We start from the raw sequence: 26,094 nt of genomic DNA on the forward strand, positions 1-26,094 counted from the left end.
TTAAAACAAGGCACAGGGGCAAACAGGATCGCGACACCTGTCCTCAGCCAGGACACGGCTCACCCGAGACCGGCCTTGCCGAGCCCTAGGACCCGAGGCCGTGTAGACACAGCACTCTGAAGGGGGCGTTCTGGGGGCACCCCAGGGTCCCTCCCCCCGGTGGCTGTGCTGGAAGGGTCGTGGGCACGGAGCCAAGTGCCTCAGGTCTGCTGTCTCAACACTGCCCTGTAAAACCACGGCAGCCGGTCCTGCTAACTGTGTAATGTGGTTTCCCAACAGGCTCCAAATAAAAACGGCCTTTTGCACGGACACTCGGTTTGGAAGCAGCCTTCGTTATCGTGAGACAGACCGTGGGAGTCTTTGTCCCGCTGGTGGGTCCTGCTGAAGGCGCACAGGTGGGCATGGCTAGATGTACACGGATGTCAGACGCACACATGTGCACGGGGATGCTGGTGCCCTAAACCTGGTCTCCGGAGCATCCCTGAGGACAGCTGGCAGTCCGCACAGGCAAGCCGGGGTGTAGACCCAGCACCCATGTTCTCCCCAGAGCTGCTGCAGCATGCAGAACCCACCTTGGGGCCAGGTGGCTGGGCCACCCACCGATGGGAGCATTCGCAGGTCAGGGTGGGGGCAAGCGCAAAGGCCTCCATCACGAGGTCAGTGACCAGAGGTGAGAGGCACCACCCTCCACCTGGCAAGTCCTGCAGGATCCCTGAGCATGGAAGGGGAAGAGCACTGCCCCTCCCCACGGGGTCCCTGGGGCATGGGGTGGGTGGGGGTGGGGAGTCAGCGGGGAGGCCCCCTGTGGATGCCCCGCCCCCCAGCCTCCTCCTGCAGCCTCAGGGCAGCCTCCTGAGACACCCTGTCCCAACAAGCGGACCTCAGGGATCCCTGGGTGCAGGCAGCTCCTCTCCAGGAGGGCTGCTCCAACCTCTCTGCACCAAGCTGGCTCCGAGCAGCTGGCCTTCCCTTCCCGCGGGGCATGGGCGCTTCTCAAGACAGGGCTGTAGGAGGGGGCTGTGCTCAGCTCGAGGCCGTGGGGGCCTGGTTTGGGTTCCTGCCTGGGGCCGGGGCCCTCTTCTTGGCCTCCTGACCAGCCGCCCCCACCCACGCCAGGTTAGTACAAGACCAGGAGCCCCTCCACGTGTGGAGCTTGGGGTTTGATTTTGGGGAGAGCCGACGGTCTTGCATCTGAGGCGGTGTGCTCAGGGTGGGTCCCGTGTGGGCCGGCACGTGGGTGAGTGACCCCAAGCGGTCTGCAGTCACCAGTGAGGTAGGTCAGGGTTAGCCCGCTGGGGGAGAAGCGGGGCTCCAGGGCCCCCGCGTCCCAGCTTCCACCTGACGGGCAAATGTCTGCCAGCGGCCAATGCCTGGCGTCTCACCCAGAAAGAGAAGCCCACTGAGGCTTCTCATTTAGGTCAACTTTTTTTAGGAAAGGGACATAGTCTAAAGCAAGTACCTGGACAACTGGCCTTACCAGGTTTAGCCACAGGCTACGGGAATCAGGGATCCCGGCCTGGCCCTGCAGGGCACAGGATACCCTGTGGGGGACCGAGTCCCTGAGGCTGGCATCTTGGCCCCCTCACTGGTCCCCAGGAACAAGCAGGACCTGCCTCTTGTGGGGGGCGGCGTGAAGGCAGAGTGGCCTGGTGGGCACATGAGACCCCCCTCCCCGCCACGGGGACAGCAAGCCAGCCCGCAGTGCCCCAGCAGGCAGCGGGATGGGGACGAGAACCAGTACTCAGGGCCACCGCCAGACAAGCCCTCGGGGTGTGGGTCACAGGGATATCCCACCTAGGGTCCCCGTCAGTCCCTGGCTCCACAATGCGAACACTGGAATGTGGACCGTGCCGGAACCCGGGTCCTGGGCAAGCTGCGAAGAGTCATCCCTTCTGAGACATCGAGGCCCCAGGACGTGGAGCACGCTGCACGGGCTGCCTCCGGTGCCAGAGGAGCCTGGCCTCCCGCTAGGCCGGGCTGGGTCAGGCTTTGGCCTCGGGCTGCTGGTTCTGTTCCCGAGAGGCCAACCCTGCCGTCCACACGCTGTCCTCCAGGGCCGGCGGGGGGGCTTCCGGCTTCGGGCCACTGAGGCCTCTGTCCTGCAGGCTTAGCACCTGCTCGGCCTTCTCCTCCTGGGGCGGGGGCAGGGCCGGGGGCGGGTGGCGGCCTTCCCGGAGGTGCCGCAGGATCACCAGCATGGCCACCGAGAGGTAGACAACGAACAGCACTAGGAAGTACATGAAGTAGACGAGGAACTAGAACAGAGAGGGGTAGGGGTGAGGTCAGCCCAGGCAGGCGAGGGGCAGGGGCGGGAAGGAGCCTGTGGATTCCTCCCCGGCTCTCCCTCCTCCCGCGGAGGCCACAGGAACACTGCAGGAGTGGGGCTGGGTGCCCGAGGGTCGGGGGACAGGCCAGGAGCAGGTCTCCACAGCGGGCAGGGCCCGCCCTCTGCCCTGCTCCAGGGCAAGCCCTGGGGGGCCCCCCACCGCTTTCCCACAAGCCCTGGCAGTTTCCCTGCATCGCGTGGCCCTTGTGATCTACCCCAAGAAGCTCCGCTCGATTTATGAGAACAAACATGAGCTTCATTCTGTGGGCCAAGTTCCCACGGCTGCAGAGGGCACAAGGACAAGCATGTGCGGGAACTTCCCACACGGCGGAGCCCAGACGCAAGCCCCAAGCCAGTCTCTGCCCCGGGGATCGGTGCACCTGCGCGGGGCGCCCAGAACGTGGGAATGTCCCTCCTGAGTCTCGTGACCGCCGGGACAGGCAGTCCAGGCGGTTCCGGGCATCTGCGGGCCAGACCAGGCGTGGGTCCTGCCCGAGACCTTGGCGCTCCGCTCCCCGCAGGCCCCTCTCCATGCCTTTCTGGGAAAAGCTCATCTTCACAAGCAAAACCGGGAAATGAACCATGACGGACGCTGCTTCCAGGCAGATGGAGCGGATGTGTTTTCCCCACTCCTCCCCCGGGTACGGCTGACGCTCTGGACGTTACACACAGAGCACACAGACGAAGGCAGTTCACCAGCTGGGAGCCCTGGAGGCTGAGGACAAGCACCAATGTGTCCCCTGGGCTTTTCTAATTTTGTGATGTGATTTCAGAAACGAAACCAGGGCCGCCTGGGTGGCTCAGTCGGTTGAGCGTCCGACTTCAGCTCAGGTCATGATCTCACAGCTCGTGAGTTCGAGCCCCGCGTCGGGCTCTGTGCTGACGGCTCGGAGCCTGGAGCCTGCTTCGGATTCTGTGCCTCCCTCTCTCTCTGCCCCAACCCACTCACATTCTCTCTCTGTCTCTCTCAGAAATAAATAAACATTAAAAAAAATTAAAAAAAAAAAAAAGAAACCAGCAACCCAGAAATGCCAGCTAATGAAGGGGGAAAAAAAACAAAAAAAACAATAAAAGCTGTTCTTTCCAGCAAAAGGACTGGGACTGGAGAGGGACAGCCCATCAGGACAGGAAACAGACAGAGGGAACAGCCCTACAATGGCTGAACCCCACCCTCATTACCCAGACTACAATGGGGCCCCCGTCAGATGGTGGTGAAGGCCCAGTGGGGAGCTGGAAAGTTCACCCTGGCAGAAACCACACAGAAAGCCTGGACTTCCACTCTCCCCAGGCGGTAACAACCCCCAAACCCCCAGCCCTGTGGGTTGAGGACTTGTACCATTGCCCAGCAGCAGGGAGAACACCCCATCCCCGGTGGTGTCACCGGAGGCCATATGGGAGCGGTCACAAGGCACCCCCCCACCTTGTAACCACTGGAGGCTGGAAGCCAGGTGGGGAGAACTGGAACCCCCGTCCTTGCCAGCCAGGCAGGAGGAGCGAGGAGCCCCCCCAGCTCCCTCTTGGTCAGGAGGTCTGAGCACAGAGCCTGAACTTCCACCCGCCTGGGTGTAACAAGGTACATGTCCCCAACTTCCTCTGCTAGAGCAGTGTCAGGAAAAAGCAGTTAAAGTGGAGGGTTTCAGTAAGATGCAGATCTCTTAACATAATCTCCGAAATGTCCAGGTTTTAATAAAAAAATCACTTAGAACCACAAAGACCTCTAACTGAATGAATACAATCTACAGATGCCGTCACAGGGACGACAGAGATGTTAAAATTATCTGAGAGAGACTTTACCACAGCATGATGAAGCTGTTTCACCGTGCATTAACACTCTTGGAATAGGTCAAAAACTCTAAGAAAAGAAAGAGACAAAGAACAGCTAGAATTGGAAACACAATAACCAAACCAAAAACTCAATGGTTTCAACAACAGAACAGAACAGACAGGACAGAGAAAACAATCAACGAACTGGAAGATGGGGTGATGGAAATCATCAGATGTAAACAGAGAGAAAACAAGACTAAAAAAAAAAAAAGAAAGAAATCCTAAGCAGAGCTTCATTCCCTTATATGACAAAAGATGTGATGTTGTGTCATGCGAATCCCACAAAAAGAAAGAGGATAGGGCTGGAAAACTACTTGAGGAAATAGTGGCTCCAAATTTGGTGAGAAATAAACCTACAGATTCAAGATGCTCAGGGAACCACACACACAGGACAAACCCAAAGAAAATCAGACCAACACACACCATATTTAAACTTCTGAAAAAGCTAAAGGCAAAGGGAAAAGAAAAGCCTTGCAAGTAGCCAGAAAAAAGTGACACCTTAAGGGAAAAGCAGTGGCTTTTTCATCAGAAGCCAGTTAAGACCACAAGGATGTGACACATTTTTCTTCAAAGTTAAAAGAAAAAACTATCAGCCTAGAAGCCTATATCCAGTATCATCTCCTTTGGGAACGAAAAGGAAATCAAGAGATTCTCAGAAAAAGGAAAAACTAACAGAAGAAGTTGTCACCAGCTGACCTACCCTAAAAGAAGGGCTTAAAGGAGAATTCTCTGAACAGAAGGGAAATCATTAAGAAGAAACCCTGGATCAGCGGGGAAAACAAAAGAACACAGTGAGCCAAATCATGGGTAAACAGAAGGCTTTCTTTCTCTTCTAGAAATTTCTAAATGTTTGATAGTTAAAGCAAAATTTGGAACCCTAACTTATATGGCTGTAATGATACGTAGAGAAAATACTTGAGACAACTATACTATTAACAGTGGAAGGTAGGGGCGCTGGGCGGCTCCGTCGGTGGAGCGGCCGACTTCGGCTCGGGTCACGATCTCGCGGTCCGTGAGTTCGAGCCCCGCGTCGGGTTCTGTGCTGACGGCTCGGAGCCTGGAGCCTGCTTCGGAGTCTGTGTCTCCCTCTCTCTCTGCCCCTCCCTGGCTCATGCTCGCTCTCTCCCTCTCACTCTCTCTCTCTCTCTCTGTCAAAAATACACATTCAAAAAAAATTTTTTTTAATGAATAAATACATAAAAACAGTGGAAGGTAGAATGACATGGTAGGAGATAAGATTTCTATACTTCGCTCAAATAGGTTATTTAACACAGTCACCACCAAAAAAGCTATAGCAAGAGATACACTCAAAAACACAACAAATAAAATGAAACTCTAAAGAATGTGCAATCCGTAGGAAGGCACAGAAAATACAAAGGAGAAGAAAAGGAAAACAGAAAATGATATGGCAGATGTAAACTCTAACACGTCAATAATTTCACTAAACATAAATGGTCTATATTCACCACTTAAGACAGACGTTTGCAGAATAGATTATAAAACATGACTCAATCATATGTAGTGTACAAGGAACTCATTTCAAATATAATACAGCCAGGTAAAAAGTAAAAGGATGTAAAAATGTGTATCACACAAATGTTAATTAAAGGAAAACAGAGGGGCACCTGGTGGCTCAGTCAGTTAAGCGTATGGGTTCAGCTCAGCTCATGATCTCATGGTTCGTGAGTTCGAGCCCCGCGTTGGGCTCTCTGCTGACAGCTGGGAGACCGGAACCTGCTTCGGATTCTGTGTCTCCATCTCTCTCTGCCCCTCCCTGCTCGCTTGTGCGCTCTCTCTCTCTCTCTCTCTCTCGAAAATAAACATTTAAAAAAAATTTTTTTAAGAAAACAGGAGTGCCTATGTTGATATTAGGTGAAGTAGACGTCAGAGAAAAGAAAATGACCAGAGGCAGAGAAGGACATTTCACGATGATCAAAAGCTCAATCCATCAAAACACACTGCAATCCCCACAATCCCCAAGGTGTGTGCAACGAACAAAAGACCTAGAAACACGTGAAAGACAAACACGATGGAACTGAAAGCAGAAACGATCAAAGCCACAATTAAGGATGGGGATGTCAACACTCCTCTCTCAACCACGGGATGAGACAAAATCCACAGGGAGACACATTAAATCAATACGACCATCAATCAGATCTAACTGGAATTTATGAAACACTCCACCCAACAAAAGGAGAATTCACATTCTTCTCAAGGGTCCACATAACATATAATAAGATAAACCACATCCTGGGCCAGAAAACAAACCTCAACAAATTTAAAGGGACTGAAATCAGAGAGACTGTATTCACTGATCACAAAATAGAATCAAAATGGAAATCAACAACAAAGATAACAGGAAACTCTCGGAACACTTGGAAACCAAACAAGACCATCCGCAATAATTATAGGTCAAAGAGAGGTAAAAAGATACACTGAGATGAACAAAAATGAAAATGCAGCTTCCCGATCGGTGGGACGCGGCTGAAGCGGCAGGAGAGGGGACTGCACGCACAGCACTAAATGCAAATGTTAGAGAAGAAGCCTCAAGGGGCACCCGGGTGGCCCAGAAGGTTGAGCGTCTGACTCTTTATTTAGGCTCAGGTCATGATCCCAGGGTCTTGGGACCGAGCCCCGTGTTGGGCACGCTTCGTGCGGAGCCCATTTAAGATCCCCTCTCTCCCTCTGCCCCTCGCCCCGGCTCGCGTGCTCTCTAAAATAGAAATAAAATAAAAAAGAAGCCTCGGGTCATTGATCTAAATTCCCATTTCAAGAACCTAGAAAAAGATGAATAGGAATCTAAAGCAAGTAAAAAGAAGGGAACAATAAGGAGGAAGTCTGAGCCAGTCGCAGTAAGGCAAGAAAAGGAAAGAAAAAGCATGTGAAAAACAAACCACCTCCTGGAACTAACGAACGGCCACAGCAAGGCTATAAAACACCAACACCCGAGTATCGGGTATATCCCTACGTGTTCTCAACGAGCACACAGTGCTGCTGGACCGAAGCCATGTGTGCAGGCCCCCACCTCCAATGGGACTGTGTTTGGAGACAGGGCCTTCAAAGAGGCAATTAAGGTCAGAGGGGTCATAACAGTGGGCCCTGATCCAATGTGACCCCTGTTCCTGGAAGCAGAGAGGGACACCAGACGTGCACACACACGGAGAAAAGTTCACACGAGGACACAGAAGACGACGTCTACGTGCCAGCAAGCCCTTGGGAGCACCCAGCTCTGTGCACACACACCCTGACCTTAGACTCTGAGCTTCCAGGATTGTGAGTTGCCCAGAGTCTGGTGCTTCCATATGGCAGCCCCGGCAGACGAGTGTGGACACGAATATTAAAATACACTACCACTCACAATTGCTCAAAACACAATGAAATACTTAGGCATAAACCTAAGAAAGCACGTATAATACTCGTTTGCCAGAAACCGCAAGATGTGGGAGGAAATCAAGCACTCTCCACACAAATGCAGACACACACCACGTTCACAGACTGGAAACAGAGCAAAGATGCCAATTCTCCCAGAACGGACACGGGCTTACTGTGAGTCGCAGCAAAATTCCAGCAAGAATTTTTGTAGGTAGACAAGTTGACTCTAAAATTTACACAGAAAGGCTGGGGAGCCTGGGTGGCTCGGTCGGTTAAGCGTCCGACTCTCGGTTTCGGCTCGGATCATCTCACAGTTTGTGGCTTCAAGCCCCATGTCGGGGTCCGTGATGACAGTGTGGAGCCTGCTTGGGATTCTCTCTCCCTCTCTCTGCCCCTCCAATGCTTGCTCTCTCTCTCTCAAAATAAACTTTAAAGAAGTTTTAAAAAATAAATAAAACTTACAGAGAAAGGCGAGGAAACTAGAAGGTGGAAACAATCCTGAAAACACGCTTCAAAGCTGGGGCAATCAGTCTGCCCACTTTCAGAGCTCACTGTGGAGCTGGCGAGCAGGACGCGGTGGCGGACGGGCAGGTGTCCAGCTCCGTGGGTGGCCCGAGAGCCCAGAAACAGACCCGCACAAACACACGCAACGCGATTCTGACAACAGTGAGGCAGCAGTTGGACAGAGAAGAGACGGTCTCTTCGACAAGCGGGGCCGGGCAACGGGCCGTCCGGACAGAGGCGGCCTTTGACCTCACACAAAACTTACGTCCGCGTGGGTCAGACTTAAAGGTAAACCCATGAAACTTTAAGAAAGAGATTGGGGAAGACTCTCGAGAGCCCGGGTCACGCAAAAAGTTCTTCCACGTGATGCCAAGCCCAGACCCATAAAGGGAGAAACAGGTAAACCAGAGCTGATCAAATCTGGAAGTTTTGCTCTGCAAAAACCCCGTCAGGATGGACAGGTGGGCCAGAGCCGCACAGAACGCGCGGACCTCATACCGCCGACCCCACAAGGCATACGGGTGCGGGGCTGCACAGAACTCCGGACGCCCCCCAACTTACTAACAACCTCCCGTGGCCCGGCAACTCCACCAGTAACACGACTAACGCACACTTTGGATGCCGGCCGCTCCCAGCACAGTCCACCACACAGAGCACATCCACAGGGGGGCGCTCGGCAGACAGGAGCAAGCGCTTCACATGTTCTTCTCCTAACCAGGTTTTCAAACCCCGCAGGCCGGTTTCCAAACAAGAGGGTCTGTCCCCGCCCAGCGCCTCTTTCCAGTCAACGCTGGGGTCACCAAAGTAGTGCCAACTCAGCTCAGAGGCTGGGACTTCTCCGGGGAGCCCAAGCCCACTGAGGTCCAGGCTCCAGGCAGACGGGAGGCTGCATGCCCCCAGGCTCAGGGTATGTGTCCGGGCACGGGTGGGGCGGGGTGGTCCCCAGGAGCCTGGCTGCCTCCCTCCTGCGGACCTGCCCTCTGGCTAATTCCAGCTTGCCCGAGACCAGCCAGAGTCACACGGGGCAGTGTCCCCCAACCTCACGGGGGACAGAACTCTCAAGCCCTTCTCAGAAGCACCGAGGACCCGCCCAGAGTTGGATGGAGGGAGGGACCAGACAGGGGCCCGCGCGCACCCAGGTCAACCCCAGGTCCACTCTCCTGTCTTGCGGACAAAAAACAGCTCAAGTGAGGGTCAGGGCCCAGGCCGGATAGGTTTTGACATCAAAGGCAGAGACCTCAAACGGGCGGTGAGCTGTAACCACACAGGGAGGGGCTCACAGCCATACCTCTGTCCTTCCTGGGACATCAGCCGGTGTGGGGGACGCCGGGGGCTGCTCAGGGGGGCCTGCATCTGGGCGGCCTCGGGGGCCCCAGCAGCCTAAGCAGGGCCGGCTGTGCGCAGCCCAGACCAGGGGGCCTGCCCGGCCCCAGCCTGGGCCCCCGGGACGGGGCAGCCCAACCACAGCTGACCTTTCCCTCCCTGCTCCTGCTCTGCCCCAGCCCACCCTGCCCACGCCGCCCCTGCAGCGGACCCGCGGACCCAGACCCTTTGGAGGGGGAGATGCCGCTGGCCGAACACCCCTCCAGAGGCTTCTGTCCCCGGGACGCGAGGCTGAAAGGGACTCACCTGCGAGCGCACCGGGAGGCCCAGACACCGCTTGTCGGCAACGATGAGGACGACGATGGTCTTGAGGGCAGTGGCGAAGAATGTGTTGACTCCGAACACCAGGGCACAGAGCTCTTTAGAAAGAGAGGACGCGATCTGAAAGCTGAATGGGAAAGCAGCCGAGCTCAGACGCAGCCGCGGCACGGGACGCGCCCACCGCACAAAGGGAACCGGCACGACCGGCCCGGGACCCAGGCGGCGCTCCGAGCCCTGCGCAAGCTGTGTGCGTGCAACACCGAGGACAACACACACCCCGGGAAGACGTCCAGAACATCTCCTGGTAATTCTGGGACAGAGTAAACAGAGCCCCGAGAGCCTCGTGAGAACAGGCAGAAATCACGAGGGTGCTGGAATCACTGTTCTTTCACGACTCGAGAAATTAGGGACAGAACAGTAAAACAAACAAGAAAAAGCAAGAGGAATGAACGTGCACACGGCTCCCGGTCCTCTGCAGAAAAGTGAACATTTGAAGGTGCTTCCGCGAAAATCCCCGAGGTGCCTCTAAAAACAACCGGATCAAAAAACACTCCGAAGTTCTGAAGAATGAAGGAAAACACGCAAGAAGCCTTTCAGGAGGATGACAGAAACGGAAGGGCCGCTGTGCTGGGTGGGGAACAAGGAAGGGCCCCCGCCCGCATGAGCAGCAGCGCGACTGACGCAGAGTGAGGAAACCCAAGCTGGGCCGGGTCCCTGGCCACCTGCCCCGCGTGTCTCCTGTGTTCCACAGCCCCGGTGGGAGCGATTGAGACGTGACAAGGGGCACACGGCGAGAAGCTCCCACCACATCCGGTTGCCCGAGGGACAGTACAGAACCCAGCAGGAGAGGCCAGATGCAAACTGTCCCTACGAAAGGCAAGGGGCCCGCAGGGCCACCGTGCGCTCGCCCAGGATCTACCGTCTTCCGGGGCACGTGCCCCGGCCTGGCCAGTCCCTCCTGGGACCCATCTGCAGCCATCAGAATCTGGAGGAATAAACGCAGATGAGGGGCTATCGACCTCAGGGCTCAAAGTCGCAGGGAAACATCGCACGTGGCATCCCAGTCGCCCGGGGACCAGCCGTACAGCATCACCGAGAGGACCGACTGCGTCTGCACCTGTGACACCGAAGCACACAGCTAAGTGTGCGGGGCAGGGCTGCAGCGGGACGAGCGTGGTCCCAGGTCAGCCCAGACACCCCAACGGCCGCAGCAGGCAGGCCTGGCGGTGGAGCCAGAAGGGCCGTTCTCCATGCCAGCCCACGTCGTATCCCACCCTTTCTGCGTTCCTACAGTCAGCACAAACGTCCGAGGAGGACATGTATCGAGTGCGCAGCAGTCACAGCAGATGACCCGGAGCCCTTTCAGGTGCTGACCGTGGTGCTCCTGGCCAACGAGATGCCCTGGGGACATCTGCAGGCTGAGAGAGGGCAAGGAGGGACAGGAGGCAGGGAGGACCAGCAGGCCACACAGGGGGTCGTCAGGGGAGGTGGTCCCGGCCACGGGGAGTAGGCTGGGCGTCTTCCGAGGAAACCGTCCCCGGGGCGTCTGGCAGAGCTCGGCCCTCCCCAACAGAAGAGGAGGGACCCCTGGGCGGGTGCGGACTGAGCGTGGAGAGCAAAGCTGGGGACTGGCACTTCCGTGAGGCGACACCAAGGAGCTGGGAGCCTGAGGATGCCACGTGAGCTCAAGATCAAGTGCGGACAGATGATCTGATCAGGGGTGACCAGGAGGGGTGAGGCCCAGAGGGGAACCAGGGCCGGGCAGGGGAGCTGGTAACAGACCCAAGCCGACCCGCTGGGCGCAGGAAGCTCAGGGAGGGAGGCAGGGAGGGAGGCAGGGAGGGAGAGAGGGAGGGAGGGAGGGAGGCCCCTACACGAGTGGGGCGTGGGCACATGTGGTGTGAACATGTGTGGCAACAGCATACAGCTTCATGAAAGGGTCAGTTCAAAGGAATACACAGAGGATCTTAGGAGCAAGCAAGACGTGGGCTGGAGAAAGTTCTGGAAGGCACAAGTGGGCTGAGGGCAGCACCTGGTTACTCCTTGGCCGTGTGTCACCGTGCCCTGCCGCGGAAAGGGACAAGAAGGGCCTCGCGCCAGTCAGGGCCACAGCAGCGCCTGGGGCCTCAAAAACAGGCCAGGGAGCTGGGAAGGAAGGACATGACAAGGGCTGGTAACTGTGGACACCAAGTAGCCGCCACGGGAGAAGCAGAGGGGATGCCACACGTGGCAGGCTCCGTGCCGAACTCAGGGTCACAAAAGCGGGGACAAGCCGTGCCACGGACAAGAGACAGCTGGGCCCCTAGCGGGGGGGGGGACACGCTAGGTTCACTGTTCCTCCCAGTAAGAGAGCACACCGCCCCGCTAGCTCCACGCTGCCTGCACGTGCCCCCTCTGCTCCCCACAGAACGTTCTGGAAGGGAGGCCTCTTAACACATGCAGACAGCCAGCCTGTCCATTCCCAGCGAGCAGGAGGAAGGCGTGTGGCCCTCCGGCCACCCGCCACCGGCCAGGCTGTGGCTCTGGCTCTCAAGCGGCCACCCAGACCACGGCCTCACACGGCCCGCCCCGCTCCCGTCGACTCACGTGGCGATGGGCACCAGGAACTGGTAGGCGCCACGGAAGAGCACGAAGGCCACGTAGCACACCCAGATGCTGCTCGTGCTGTACATGAAGAAGACCAACGCCGCCTGCACTGCCGTCACGCCCGCGATGACCAGCTTCGCCCACAGCGCCCAGCGGATCTTCACGAAGCCCGCGGAGAAGGAGGTGATGGCACCTGGGGAGACAGGGCGCGTCACGGCCGTCCTGGGGAGGCGGGCGGGGCGGGCGAGGCCGGCGGGGCCGTGGGCGTACCGAGCAGGGTGGACGCGGCGTCCGCCCCCCCGTTGTAGACGGAGGAGGCGTCCGTGGTGGGGTTGACCGCGTTCCACAGGATGTGCACGTAGTAGACGACCAGGTAGTAGGCGGCCGAGTTGAAGACCCACCAGAGGGACCAGAGGCGCAGCCGCGGCAGCCGCAGGTGGTCCCCCAGCTCCCGGAGCATGCGCACCAGGGTCCAGTCCCGCCAGGCCCCCAGCGGCGCCCGGCCCGGCTTGGCGTCTGCGGGCTGGGAGGGGGCCGGGTTCACGCGGTCCAGCTCAGAGGGCGATGCCCCGTGGCGCTCGGGCGCGGCGCGGTTGAAGAAGAGGCTGCGCTTGGGGCGCTTCAGGAAGAGGGCGAGGACCAGGCTGAAGGTGAGGAAGCCCAGGGAGAGGTAGTTGACCGTGGAGAAGGGCACCCGGCCCACGGTGACCAGCAGCTGGCCCAGCACGGAGCTGGCGAAGACGCCCAGCAGCACGGCCGCGCGCGAGTAGCCGGCCATGCGCTGGTAGCGGGCCGGGCACACGAGCGAGAAGACGTAGGAGGAGTAGGCGATGCGGGCGGCCATGGTGAGGCTGTAGAAGAGCTCCATGAACTGCATGTGCAGCACGGAGTCGCCCAGCAGCAGCAGCAGCCACACGGAGATGTAGCTCAGGCCCTGCAGCAGCAGCACCGGCTTGTAGCGCAGGTAGTCGGTGAGCAGGAAGACGGGCACCAGCACCGCCAGGTAGGAGTAGGACAGCACCGGCGTGATCTCGTTGGTGAGCTGTGGGACGGCAGGCCGGTGACACCGCGGCCCCTCGAGCACCCCGGCCGCCCCCCGCCCCCGGGCCGTCGGCGGACGTTACTACACCCGACAAAAACACACGGCCGTCGGGACCGCGCACGGCGGCCCGGCGCCGACCACGTCCACCCCACGGCACGCCGGCCCCGCGGGCACGCCGCTCCCGGCACAGGACGCCGGGGGCCGCCTCGCACAGGACGGCGGGCCCGGGACACCGGGGACTGCCTCGCTAACGAGCAGCCATGACGCGGCCACGCGCGAACCCAGCTTTGTTTGTTCCTCGTGATACAGAAACACGATGTGGCTTCTCCTTGGTCACAGTTGTGACCAACTTATACTCCGGTCTCAGAAGGAAAGGCCGCAGACGACGAGTACGCACAACAGGTTTCACAGACCAGAAGGAAGGGAAGAAACCACAAGGAAAAGGAAACCGGGCCAGAGGCAACAGCAGGGCCCGGCCAGGCCCCCCTCACGCCTGTCTGCTGGGGGAGGGCACCAGCCCCCACCCTCACTCGGTCCCGGGGCACAGGGACACTGGGTGGGAAGCCCCTGCACCCAATGTCACTGGACCCCACCACGGGGCTCTGGCCGTGGCTCGGATCCGCCGGGGCAGGCACAGGTGGGCCCCCAGAGGCTGCGGCCTCCCTGGGGACGCACCGGACTCAGGGCACCAAACCTGACTCGGACCACAGAGCAATCCCGGAGACAGCCCAGGGGACCCTCGGCCCTGAAAACCAGCAGGCTCTGAGGCCCCGGAGTCGAACCTGGGTCAGCACGGGGGGCCGTACCCACCACCTACCAGGCTCTGGGACGCCACGTGGACCCAGCACTTCAGAGGGTTCAGTCAGGGAGTTCTGCGGCCCCGGCGCCTGCCGCCCAGGGGATGCTACATGATGGGCCCGGCTGGCCACAGACGGTCCCGGGCCGACTGTGGAGACCTGTTTCTGCCCTCGTGCACAGGACAAGCCTCAGGGCTTGTCGGGAGGCCTGAGGAAGGAAGGCCGTCGGGAGACCCAGCTCTGAGACACAGGGGCCGTGACAGAACTTCCCTGGCTGGTGGCTCTTAAACCCACATGGCCGTGGGAAGCTGAGGATGACCCCCAGGCTGTGGCCCCCGAGACACCGTGCACAAAAGCCCCAGGACATTCTGGGACACTCGGTGCAGGTGGACCCCAGGGGAAAGAAGAACCTGCACTTGGTCACCAAGAGCCACAGGGTCCCAGCTGCAGGGGGGTCTGGACCGTGTTTACAGTCTCCAAGAACATCAAACGGCCCTCACTTATGATGTCTCCTAACGACCCCCAGCCCCGCCCCGCAGCCCCACTCTGCTTCCCCTCAGGCCTGGCAAACAGCTGACCCATGTCACACGGGGAAGTTCCTGGAGGAGAGGGCACCCACGAGGTCCCCAGGGCAGACGGCAACTGTCACGTGGCCCGGCCCTGGCACAAGGTCAGCCTCGTCCCGGCCCGAGCCTAGCGTCACCTGGACGCATTCCCATCCCGCTAGTGTCTGGTCCAGGCTGACGGGGAAAGCGCGGAAACCGTGCCCAGACCTAGATCCAGGTGGCTTCCAGGCTGCTGCTTCTCGGATCGGGCAGGCTCGGCCGGGCCCCACAGCAGCCGTGGGAAGGCAGGGGAGATGGGGCACCAGGAGGGAGACCGGCGGGTTCTGAGGAGTGGGACGAAGGGGGCAGGGCAGAGCCACAGCCTACCCAGACTCCGGGAGGAAACACCAGAGCTGATGCCAGGCAGAGCCTGTACGCACACGGAGAACCGCCTGAGGCGAGGGCAGGAATGACACAGGGACCTTCACTGAGGAGGGCACCAGGTGGTGTCAGCCCCGTGAGGATGGCGGTCAGTGGTCCCGGGTGGGGGCTTTCCGTGGGGGCTGCGGCAGCAGGACTCAGCCAGGCAGCCTGGATGCAAAGGAATGACAGGCCTGCGGGTGCAGAACAGGACCCGTCCCCTCCCCAAGGCACTTCCTAAGTCTGCGGTGGAGGGGGGGCCGTGTCAGGTGACCTCACAACATGAACCGCGGACAATCTGGCCAGACTAAAGCTTACAAAGCGGGGGAGACCAGCCCAGACTAGGAGAAACATGTGACCCCAAAGGGCAACCAGAAGGCAGACAGCCCCGGAGGAGGACACGGAGGCTGGCCTGCGAGCACACAGACAGCCAGGTGACAGCCAGGCCCCGCGGACTGCACGGAGAGCAGAGAAACACAATCCAGCAGCACACTGGCTGTTCACTGCGATCAGATGGGCAGAAACTCAACAGCACCAATCAGATGCTGGCGAGGGAAACGGAAGCCACGTGTGCGTGGCCAGGCCCCACACACCTGCCGGGGGCTGGGGTAGGGACAGCCTGGAGGCCACCTAAGCACCAGGTGAACGCTCTGCGGTTCCACCCCCAGGGTGCATGAATGTCACATCAGCCCGAGCCTGTGGGGACCAGCGTCCCCAGTCGGCCCAGCAGCGAGAAGCCGCAGCGGCTGTGCGGACACAAGCCAGCCAGCTCACAGCTGCGCCACCCACGGGCCCCGCCGAGCAGCCGTGAGCACAGCCCGCCCGCCTCGGCTGCCCGTCTGATGGCATCCACGGGGCTGGTGGTCTGGCTGAATGTCTGGAACCCCCCACAGCGGACACTTGAACCACAGTCTGAACTGCGTGGCTCCCCTTGTCTCCAGCTTGTTTTCAGTAAATATAGTCCAAGTGCCACATTGTTTTCTCTTCCTTACGATGTTCTTAAAAACACTTTTTTCTCTAGCTTCCATTGCTATAAGGATAAAATATGAAACACACATGACACACGGAATACGTGTTAACTGTTCACGCTGTCGGCAAGGCTCCTGGTCAACGGTGGGCTATCAGTAGCTAAGTTTTTGGGAAGTCAGGTTATACGCAGATTTTCAACTGCACGGGGGTTGGGCACCCCTAAGCCCCAAGTTCAAGGATCATCTGTATTCGATCAGTTCACGTGCAACTGGAGAGCAGGCAGATGAGCTTTATAACTTTGCTGCAGACATTTTTCTTGTTTTTCTTGTTATTTGAATGGAGTTTTGCATACGCGCTTATTCTGATGAGGGCCGGCCGCCCCTCCAGACAGCAGTGCTCCTGAGAGCAACAGCCACCTGGCCCACCAGTGAGCGCGGGAGGAGGGCCAGAGGGCCTGTGTGCGGGTTGGGGGGGCACAGGGCCCCCCCCCTCAGAAGTGATTGGCTCTGGGATCAGGTGCAGTCACATGCAGGGTTAGACCTCCTGTGAGCCGGTCAGGCAGGTATTTCCATCTTTCCTAAGGCGGCTACTTTGAGGGTCAGGCCTCATTTGGGCGGCAACGCCACTTGACTTAAACAAGTCTCAGGTGTGCAAGGGGACGGTGACAACCTCTCAGGGAGCAAGGAAGGCAGCAGCTCAGCATGACCCACAGTTCAGACACAGTGACAGGGGACACAGGGGCTGGCGCACACACTGGAGGGGACGGGTGGCCAGAGGCCGAAGGGCAGGGGTGAGTGAGCAGGGAGCCTGGGCCAGGAACAGGTCGGGCAGGAGAGCCAGGTGGTGAGCAGAGCTGGCACAGAAGCCCTGACCGAGAGATTCATTGACCAACAGCCCTTGGGTTCTTTAGTCTTGTGGAGAAGGAAAGGCTGGAGGTGTGTAATCTGTTGCTGCCCCAGGGTGTAAGCTTATTAGTCAAGTTTCAAGGAGACCCTCTGTCCTGGCTGCCTCATCAAAGGGAAATTCCTCAGTCCTCAAAGGCTGCAAGCGAGCCATCTCAGCAGGTGAGCCCACGGGGGGGGGGGGGGGGGGGGCGGGGGGGGGGCGGGGTCCTCCCCCTCCGGCTGGGGCAGCCAGCCATCCCTCTCGGCTGCCATCCCTCTCTCTCGAACTGGCCTGGTCAGTGACAGTCTGGCCCTTGGTGTGGAGGCGGCCCTCGGGGGGGCCAGGATCGGGACCCCTGACCCCCACAGCCACCTGCCCTCGCAGGCTCAGCCACCCCGGGCCCGGGGCACCCCCACATGCCGCGCCCACGCACCTGCTCCTGCGTGAAGTTCTTATCGGTGCCCAGGAGGTAGGGGGTGATGAAGCTCTCCCCGGGCCGCATCTGTGCCATGAAGCCATAGAAACACAGGTAGAACACCAGGCACCTCCAGGATTTGAGCTCAGGGTCCCGTCCAAGCTCCGGGGGCTCCTGCTTCTCCGCCACCTGGCCAGAGGGCACCATGCTTGCTGTCCAGGCCGCCCACAGCCCTGCAGGAGAGGAGGCTGTTCCTGAAACAGATGAGGCAAGAATCGGGGCAGCTCAACCGGCAGCCGGTGGACACCACCCTGCCTGCCCCCAGAAACAACACCGAAGAGCGTCCCCTTCTTTCACGGAGTTAGGACTCAACGTCCACACGGGGAGAAGAGCCCAGAGGCCCCAAACCTGAGAATCCCCTGGAGCCCGTAGCAACCCAGATGCCGGGTGCACCCACTGGGCTGTCAGCACCTCCGGGGGCTACCAGGACGACCTCATTCCATACCTCACCCACCACGGGATTGGCTCTTTAAACATCAACTAAAGCCAAATACAACTTAAAATCCAGTCTTCAAGCACACCAGACTCATTTCAAGTGCTCACAGCGGTGGCAATGGCTATGGACTATGGGGTGGGCACGAATCCCACCCCGGGAGAGGTCTCGGGGACAGCCTGCTCCGGCGGCTGGTGTCACGGCACCCAGACACATCCCTGTGCGGAGACCCAGCTGCCCCAAGATGGCAGGAAGAGACCTTGCCGGGCCGCCTGGCACATACCTGGCCACAGTCAGCAAGCTGCAGCCTGGGGGCGCTGTCCCGTCGCTGGTGGGGGGACTCCGTGCACAACACCGGAGGATGTGGCAGACGAGCCTGGGGGTGACACTGACTGTGGGCAAGGAGGGCAAAGGGAGAAGCAGGAGCCTCTGGAGGAGAGGGTGACAAGGTGACAGGAAGGGACCACATGGGACAGAGGCCTTCAGCCTAATGACCCTGGAGCCTTGAGAGGCGGCAGGAGGAGCGTGGGCTGCCAGGTGTCCCCCAAGGGCAGCCGCACCGCACCCGGGGGGCACTTTGGGTTTGTTTGGCCCAGGTGTGAACAGCAGCTTCCCAAACCGGCTAAGCCTACTCCAGCAGAGAGCAGCAGGGGGTCAGACCCACTCCAGTTTCGGGTTTCGGTTTGCAGCTGTTTCCCTTTGTTACTATGTTTCTAGAAGTCAAGTGACACTGGCTCTCCATTTAAGGCACTGATACACCCTTCTTTTTAAATAAGCAGGAAGCCCGGCAGGCAGGCATCCTGGGAGGGTGGGGAGGACACTCGTGCTAAGGAGCCCCGTGGCTCAGGCCAGGTAGGGATGCCCTGGGTGCAGAGGGTGGCGGGGCTGACAGACGGCGGGAGAACTCTGCTCCTGCGAGGCCTGGCCTTTCAAGGAGAGCGCGTAGAGGGTGTGGATCCGGGCAGGAACCCCTCCAGTTCCCAGCGGGCGCAACAAGTTCCCAAGATGTGAAACCAGCCTTGTGGGGGGTGGTCCAGGGACCCCGAGGAAAAGCCACCAGACTCCCAGCACATGCAGCCCAGAGACCATCCAAGCAGGAAGTGCTCCCACACTCCTCCCAGGATGAGCTGCAGAAGAGCCAGGTGACTGCAGAGACCCCACCCACAGGAAGCACAGAGCCTCAGCAAAGTGAACTGTGGCCTCGTGAGCAGGCCTGTCCCCGCCATCCACGCACCCACGCTTATTTCTGTGACACAGGGAAAACCAGGGGGACAGCAGTGAACCCCTCTGAAGCCAGGCTGGAGGGTCTGTGGGGGCTACGTGCGATGGCAGGGGCGAGGGGCAGCTGCAAGAATTTGAGAGTTTCAAAGGCGGGGAGGGTGGTGGTCCCAGGAGTTACAAGGTCCTGGGCCGGCCCCTCAACGTTCCCAAGGGGCCAAATGACACGGTCAGCCAGGTGGCAGAGCTGCAACTCCCCCCACCCCCGGGAAACCGCCGCAGGGCGCACAGGCCAAATGGCTTCAACAGACAGACTGGTATTCCCTCCTCCAAACCCACCAGGAGCTCGTACACATGGCGGGCCCAGGGCCACACGGAGAACCACCCGACCTCGGGTGCACCCCCAGGGACCCCATCGCTGCCCCAGGACCCCCTCAAGTTCACTCCCCCACTCCCAGGTACACTCCCTGGACGCCAGGGCAACCCCACACTCACCTAGCCAGGCTCCCCAGCTCAGGGTGAACAGCCAAGAATCCACCTGAACCCAGGGTCCCCAGGGGCAGGTCCCCACCCTCCCAGGGGCTCAGAGGCCTTGAGGACTTGGCCATCCTGTTCAAACAGGTATCAACTCCAGAAGCAATGAGAACTTACCATTACCTGGTACCCCCTGAGTCCTGGGGCAATGGTGCAAGTTTCAGACACGAGCACCCAACACACTAGTGCTCTTTGTTCTATATCCTGGACTCCAAAGGCTTCGGAAACCCAGGAGTGGTTCTTCCCCCTCTACAGTGAGAACTGCCAGGAGCTCCCCGTGCAACTGTCTGAAGGTCTGGGTCACGGCCCAGGACTCTGCACCTTACACGTCCCGCGGGCAGGCCCGAGCAGGTGAAAGAACACAGCGCCCCAGGACACTCTGCCTCCGGTCCCTGGCTGGACGTGCAGGGCTACGTCTCAACGTCAGGACTCCCAGGGAGTGTGGCCACCCCACCCCAACCATTGCTCAGGTGGGCCCCTGGGAGCCCTCCAGGGTCACAACACAAAGGTGGGCCAACCTCAATGCCCAGAAGGACGGGTATGAAAGGAGCCAGCCCAGGTGATGGCCAGGGAGCCCCTGCCACCGATGGAGCTCACGGAGAACGGGGGGAGTGTCTACAGAGACAGTGCATCAGAGAGCCCCTTCCCTGCCTGCCCATTCTCCAGTTCCATCCCTGAGATCTAGGGACACTGCCCTGTGCAGGGCTCAACCTGCTGGGTGGCCAAGGGCCCCAGCCCTTCTCCCAAGGTCCATAACAGCTGGGGTGAAGGAGAGGCCTCCCCCAGCCGGAAGAAGCCCTGGCCTCTGGGGCCGCCTCTGTTCTCTGACCACATGATGCTAAGTTCCCCCCCACCCCATGCCCCCACAGCCCACTCCAAGTCCTCGGCTCAGTGTCCTGCACACAAGTCTCACCTCTGGGGACCACGCTGTGTGTTCGCTCTACACTTGCGGCCCACGAGCTGGCCTGAGCCACCCCTGCACGGCAAGTCCACCCGAAGTGTCCGTGAACATTTGCTCAAGACCGGTTCCCAGCAGGGGTCTCCGCAGAAGTGCAGCAGGGCCTCCCACCCACCTCGGGCACACCGGAAAGGGGAACTCGGCTCCTCAGCCCGGGCACCAGGGGCAATGGAGACGCCCGCCTGCGACGGAGGGTACGTTTACTGTCCCGCTGCTGGCCCAGCCTCACCCTGCCCCGTGCCAGGAGGCAGAAACAGCAGTGAAGGCGCTGAGGAGCACGGAAGGCTCCAGACTCTCAAGAGCGTTCCTTCAAAACTGGGCACCTGCATTTCTGCTCCAGGTATTTCTCCGACTGTTGTTTAAGAGCCCCGCGCCTCCTCCAGCTCGGGGCGGGGGTGGGGGGGCCCGGTCCTGGACCTCCCCGTCCCTAGCCGCTCCCGGACCCCCGACGTGAGAGGTCCCACCGCAGGGGCACCCAGGGCTGAACTCAAGGAGGCAAGAGAGCCTACAAGCCGGGGCACGTGTGGCAAAGCTGACCCTCTGGTCACCCCTCACAGCTGAAGTGCCACCACCTGACCTCCCAGAACAAAGGACAGTAGGCCGCGGCACGACCCACCATGTGAAGCGGTCGCCGGCGATGCTTATCTGCACAGAGACACCCTGGGGTCATCAGGCTTGGGTCCACTTTGGAATGCGCCTCTCCCACACTTTGAACAACTTCTCAACAGGCTGGGCATGTACAGGCTGGACAATTCAGAATCCAGGGAACTCTGAATTGAGCCAGGCAGGACAGGCTCAAGGGGAGGAGCTTGGTCCCCTCCCTGGAGCACGGCCTGCCACACAGAAACAGGAGCCAAACCTCCCGAGTCTAATTTGAAATCCATTTTTAACACTGGCCACTGGGGAAAAGGTGTTGACCACTACAGGACCGGTGCGTGTTGACAAGCCCTGTCACGCGGCCTCTCCAGGAGGAAAGGCAGCCCGTGCCCGGGACTGAGCATCAGAGAAAAAGGCCAACTCAGAAGCCAGGGGTCTCAGCCAGCGAGGCTGGGGCCCTGCCCACGTTCAGGTGGACTTTGTCTGCTTTGGGTGAGTTCACTCAACTCACCTGGGCTGGGTGTAGACACCGGCCCTGACGAGCGGCCAGCTGCCATGGCCAGGACTCAAAGTCCTCTCTTGAAAACACGCAGGCCCTTCCCAGGCTCAGGCTCCAGGAAGGTGAGGAGGGGTGCCACCACACGGGCACAGGTGCAGCACAGCCCAGAAGGCAGATGAGGCACTGAGCTCAGGGCAAGTGGGCAGCAGGACGGGCCTGGACCGCAAGTGCCCTGACCCCAGCCCAATGCCATGCAACTTCAGGCCCCTTCAGGGCAACCGAAGGAAACACCGACCAACCAGGAGAGTCGTGGGAGGGGACCGAGGACCCCAGCAAGTGCCCCCAAGAGAAGGTTCTAACAGCCCCCATAGGGACACCCCCCCCCGACCACCCGTCTTGGGGGGGAGATTCTGTACCTCCAGGACCCAGTCAGTCTAGAGACACAAACCAAAAAAAAGCAAAATCCACCTGCCTTGTTTTGTGCTTTAAACTGGCTACTGTTCCCCCAGGTTAACGAGGGAGGTTCATTACATTCTTAGTGAAAAAGAAAGACCCCCACAAATTGCTGACACAGTTCCCTGTTCCAAAGAGTAAAATTACAGCTTCTGGCCATCACTACTGTAGACACCGAACCCACAAGTTGAAAACTGGCTGATCATCACTGCCCAGCACAAGTGACTAAAATATCCAGAGTTGCTGACATCCACTAAAGCCCCCTCGGTAAGAAAGGAATGAGTAGCACCAACTCGAAAGGATTCAAAGACAGAGCAATGCAGTATGGTGGGAGACAGCAGGGGGAGACACCATCTGGGGTCCTTCAGGCCTGGGCACTGGGCTTCCACACCTGCAGAGTAAGGCAGTTCCCCCAGGCCAGAAAGTCCCGGTTCTGCTCATTCAGTCTGGACTGCAGGAGGGCCCTCGGGTCTCCCTTATGGAGAGGGTCTCAGCAGGGGACCCTGTTCCAAAACCTGTACCCTACCGCACTCTGCGCAGCATGGGAACCAGCTTCCTCTAGATGCTCTGGACTTCTGAGCTGTCTCAGATCCTAACCTGTGCTCAGACCAGCGGGGCTGGAGCTGGGCGCCCTGAACATGCCGCGTGTGTCTGGGCCACAACCCTGGACTCTCCAGAACAAGCGTTTCACTCGCGGAAAGTAAACAGGACCCTGGAGGATAGCTTCCTCCTGCAGAGATGTACGGCAGGTCCACTCAGGAAAGGACCGCAAGCACAAGGCTCGGGTTCCCACACAATCTCCAGCACTCTCTGCTGCAACCGCTCCTCCAAAAAGGATGGCCATCAGCACCTCTGAGCTCTGGGGCAGGAGACGAACAATGGGCCCGGTAGGGACTGGGAAGCGCGCCAAGCGCCCTCCCGGTCGCGTGGGTGGACCGGGGATCCCCCGCTGCCCCGCAGGCGGAGCACGTGCGCACGGGTGGTGCTGCCGGGGCACCGTGCCCGGCCGCCAGCGCCGAGTCCACGCGGTTCTGTCCATCCTGGGTAAGAGTCCCAGAGTGACGGGGAAGGGTCGGGGCGGCACTCAGACCCCAACTGGCCGGACAGGTGCTGAAGTGACCGGAGGTGAGCGAGCCGCGCCACAGAGGATCGGAGCGCGCGCGCACCGTGAGCACCGGCGGGAAATGCGGCGGGCGGGCGATGCCCGAGTCCCTCCCTTCACGGGACCCACGGCCACCGCGGGGAGGAACGGGTCACCGTGCGCCCAGGTCGCGCCCTGCACGCGCCGGGCGTGCCCACGCCCGTGCACTCACCCCGCAGCCCCCGGCCCGTGCACTCACCCCGCAGCCCCCGGCCCTCATTCACCCCGCGGTCCCCGGTGCGCGCCTCCCCAGGTACCCGGGCGGGCGGGCGGGCGGGCGGGCGGCGTCCGCTCCTAAAGGCGCGCTGCAGCGCTGGGCTGGGGCGAGGACCCACCCGAAGTGAGCGCACGCGCCGCCCGGGCGCACACAATGACCCGCGGCCGCGGGCGCTGCCGGGAAAGGCGGCGGGACCACGCCCCCGGCCACGCCACGCCCGCGCCCCGACCCGCGCAGCCGCGGCAGTGCTTGCCACGGTGCCCCGCGCTAGTTCCCAGGCTCGCCGTCCGCCCGCCCCGCCACTGCCCCCGGTCACGAGGCCGCCTCTTGGCGCGGGCCTGGGAGCCTCCGTGAGGAGCCTGGCCCATCCACGGGGCGTCCGCACCCCGCCCCCCGCCCCGGCCCCAGCCTCCACTCGACCGCCCCTCGAGGGCCCGCCGGCATGCAGCCCCCTCTGCACCGTCGCCCCACCCCTGCCCCGCCACAGCCCGCGCTGGGTCGTCCTCCTGCCCCCCCCCCCCCACTCCGCCCGCAGCCTCCACTGGACTGTCCCTCGCGCGCCCACCTGCCCCCCGATGTAGCCCCCACCGGACTGCCCAACACCTCCCCCACCCCGCAGTCCTCACCAGACAGCACCCGGGCCGTAGCCCCCACTGGACCGCTCTCCCCCCCCCCCCCCCGCAAGGCCCCCACTGAACAGTCCCCCCAACCAGCTCCGCAGCCACTTCTGGATCATCCCCCTTGCCCCGCCCACAGCCTCACTAGACTGTCACCCCGCCCCGCCGCCAAGCAGATCCCATTAGACTAGCAGATCCTCCCCTCGCCGCAGCCCCTTCTGAGCCGTCCTGGCCCCCCACCCACTCTGAGCCTCTACTGGATTGCCCCCCCCAGCCCCCACCCGACTACACCTCCCCCAGCCCCCGCCTTCTCATTGCACCCCAGCTGGAGCCCCTACTGGGCCTTCCCCCCTCCCTCTGAACTGTTCCCCTGCCGCCCGTGAAACCCCCATGAAGCCCCCACTGAACCACTCCTCCCAGAACCTCCATTGGACCACCCCTCACGGGCCCCCACTGGGCCGCCGCTCCCAGAGTCCACTGGGACCTGCGCACACCTACCGCGGCCCTGGCTGCAGCGAGCCCAAGTCCTGGAGGGAGGCCCTCCAGCCCCCCTACCAACTGTGACTGCCTCTTGGAAGAGTGCCGGCCCCTTGACCCCTGCTGGGGCCTGCCCCCCCCCCCCCCCCCCCCCCCCCCCCGCCTTACCCAGCTAGAAGTTCATGTGCTTTTCTTTTTGGCCCATTTTAAACGTTCCTTTTCTGGCTAAGCCACAAGCTCAAGCCAGGGACATCGGTCACTGTGCCAGGCAGGACAGAACTATTGGTGTTTTGATTATCTTCCCCCTACCCCCACGCAGCACCAGCCAGTAGGATTCACCATGACCCACATTTGGTTTGGAGGCTGGCTGCAGCACCAACAAGACACAGACACCTGCTCTCGGGGTCACAGCAAGCAGCCTCTACCCGAATGCACCCAGTGCCCGAGCCCCACTGGTACTTCCCTGGGATTTCCCAGTCGGCGGTCAAGACTGACCAAGAACCAGCCAGGCTGCAGGGTGGTGAGGGGCGGGGGGCAGGAAACCCAGAGAGGATGGGAGGGGCGATCTGGCCTCCTGGCCCCCAGTTACCCATCTCAGGCTCCCAGGAAGAAGAGCTACGGGGAGAAGTGGTTGCAGGTCCCACAGCCCACAGGAAGCATGCAGAAAGGAGGTTTAGCAATATGTCACCACAGGTTAACCCTAAAAATAAAACAGCTCGTCCTATCAGCACAAATGAGTTGGTCTAGGAATGGCACAGAACTGCCCTTTAGGACAATGCAGGCGGTGGTAAAACCATAGGCAAGTCCAACAAAAGACAGGGTTGTTGTGGGGAAGAAGGAGGAAGCCGGGGGCGTTGTTTTGAACGAAGGTCCCTTGGGGAAAAGCAAGGGCTCAGGGCGATGAGGGTTTCTCATTGGCCAAGTTGCAGGGGCCTGTAACCGGGGATTCTCTCCTGTTGGGCCTGACAGACAATTCCTGTACTTGAGGTTGACCCCCAGGGCTCCTTCCGGCCACCAGCCTCCACTTAAGTGAGGTTTACCTTTCACTTTCATGGGGAAGTGGAGGGTGGGAGACTGACTGCCAGTCCTTCTCCCAGGGAGCGAAAGCCCAACCCCCCTGCCCAGAACGCAGGATGGGCTGTTGTGGTCACTTTTCCCTGGCCCCACCAGGGCAGGACCCAGGTTTCATGCACCCAGAGAGACACAAAGCAGATGAGGGGAGGCACAAAGACAAAGGAATGACCAGGAGGTCTGTCTGGATAGAGCAGGAGGGCATCATGCCCAGGGACCTGGCAGCCACCCTGTGGGATCCACTTCTAGGGAGAGAACAGCAGATCCCAGATGTTGGGGCAATCACTCCTCTCGCTCTGAGTAGGTGGCATGGTGGCCACTCGTCCAAAGGGGAAAAGAGCAAGCCCGCCTGGACCAGCCCATCGCCACGCAATCCTCAGATGCACGGACAGGAAGGAATGCCTTCTGCTGCTGGCTACTGAGCTGGGGGTGTTTGTTACAAAGCATTGTAACAAAGTGACAACTGCTGGCCAGTTACTCTACCAGCAAA

General features: G+C 60.2%; 1 protein-coding gene across 13 annotated transcripts; it reads right to left on the reverse strand.

Moving 5' to 3' along the window:
• Positions 1 to 246: 246 nt before the first annotated feature.
• On the reverse strand, positions 247 to 24,995 carry SLC19A1 (solute carrier family 19 member 1). 13 transcript variants are annotated; one of them, XM_058732262.1, is made up of 7 exons: positions 23,422 to 23,638; positions 17,348 to 17,583; positions 12,527 to 13,298; positions 12,257 to 12,449; positions 9,656 to 9,768; positions 1,795 to 2,255; positions 247 to 1,004 (listed from the first exon to the last, which is right to left on the reverse strand). In XM_058732262.1, the coding sequence occupies exons 2-6, from the start codon at positions 17,534 to 17,536 to the stop codon at positions 1,807 to 1,809; spliced, it is 1,716 nt and encodes a 571-aa protein (XP_058588245.1). In that variant the 5' UTR covers positions 17,537 to 17,583; positions 23,422 to 23,638; the 3' UTR covers positions 247 to 1,004; positions 1,795 to 1,806. The 13 variants fall into 13 exon arrangements, with proteins under 13 accessions (XP_058588245.1, XP_058588242.1, XP_058588240.1 ...); XM_058732265.1 differs by lacking the exon at positions 247 to 1,004 and adding an exon at positions 2,908 to 3,041 and having other exon boundaries at positions 2,105 to 2,255; positions 9,656 to 9,797; positions 23,422 to 23,632; XM_058732259.1 differs by lacking the exon at positions 23,422 to 23,638 and adding an exon at positions 24,702 to 24,995 and having other exon boundaries at positions 247 to 2,255.
• Positions 24,996 to 26,094: the final 1,099 nt, after the last annotated feature.

This window comes from Neofelis nebulosa, chromosome 5, assembly GCF_028018385.1.
Source record: "Neofelis nebulosa isolate mNeoNeb1 chromosome 5, mNeoNeb1.pri, whole genome shotgun sequence".
Taxonomy (NCBI): Eukaryota; Metazoa; Chordata; class Mammalia; order Carnivora; family Felidae; genus Neofelis; species Neofelis nebulosa.

What these genes read in the sequence shown, in the direction of transcription:
- SLC19A1 (XM_058732259.1), bottom strand. Translation starts at nt 17,536, where the DNA reads ATGGTGCCCTCTGGCCAGGTGGCGGAGAAGCAGGAGCCCCCGGAGCTT. An exon ending in AGAACTTCACGCAGGAGCAG is followed by an intron (nt 13,299 to 17,347) that starts GTGCGTGGGCGC and finishes GCCGTCCCACAG; the next exon opens with CTCACCAACGAGATCACGCC. An exon ending in TTCCTGGTGCCCATCGCCAC is followed by an intron (nt 9,769 to 12,256) that starts GTGAGTCGACGG and finishes CTCTTTCTAAAG; the next exon opens with AGCTCTGTGCCCTGGTGTTC.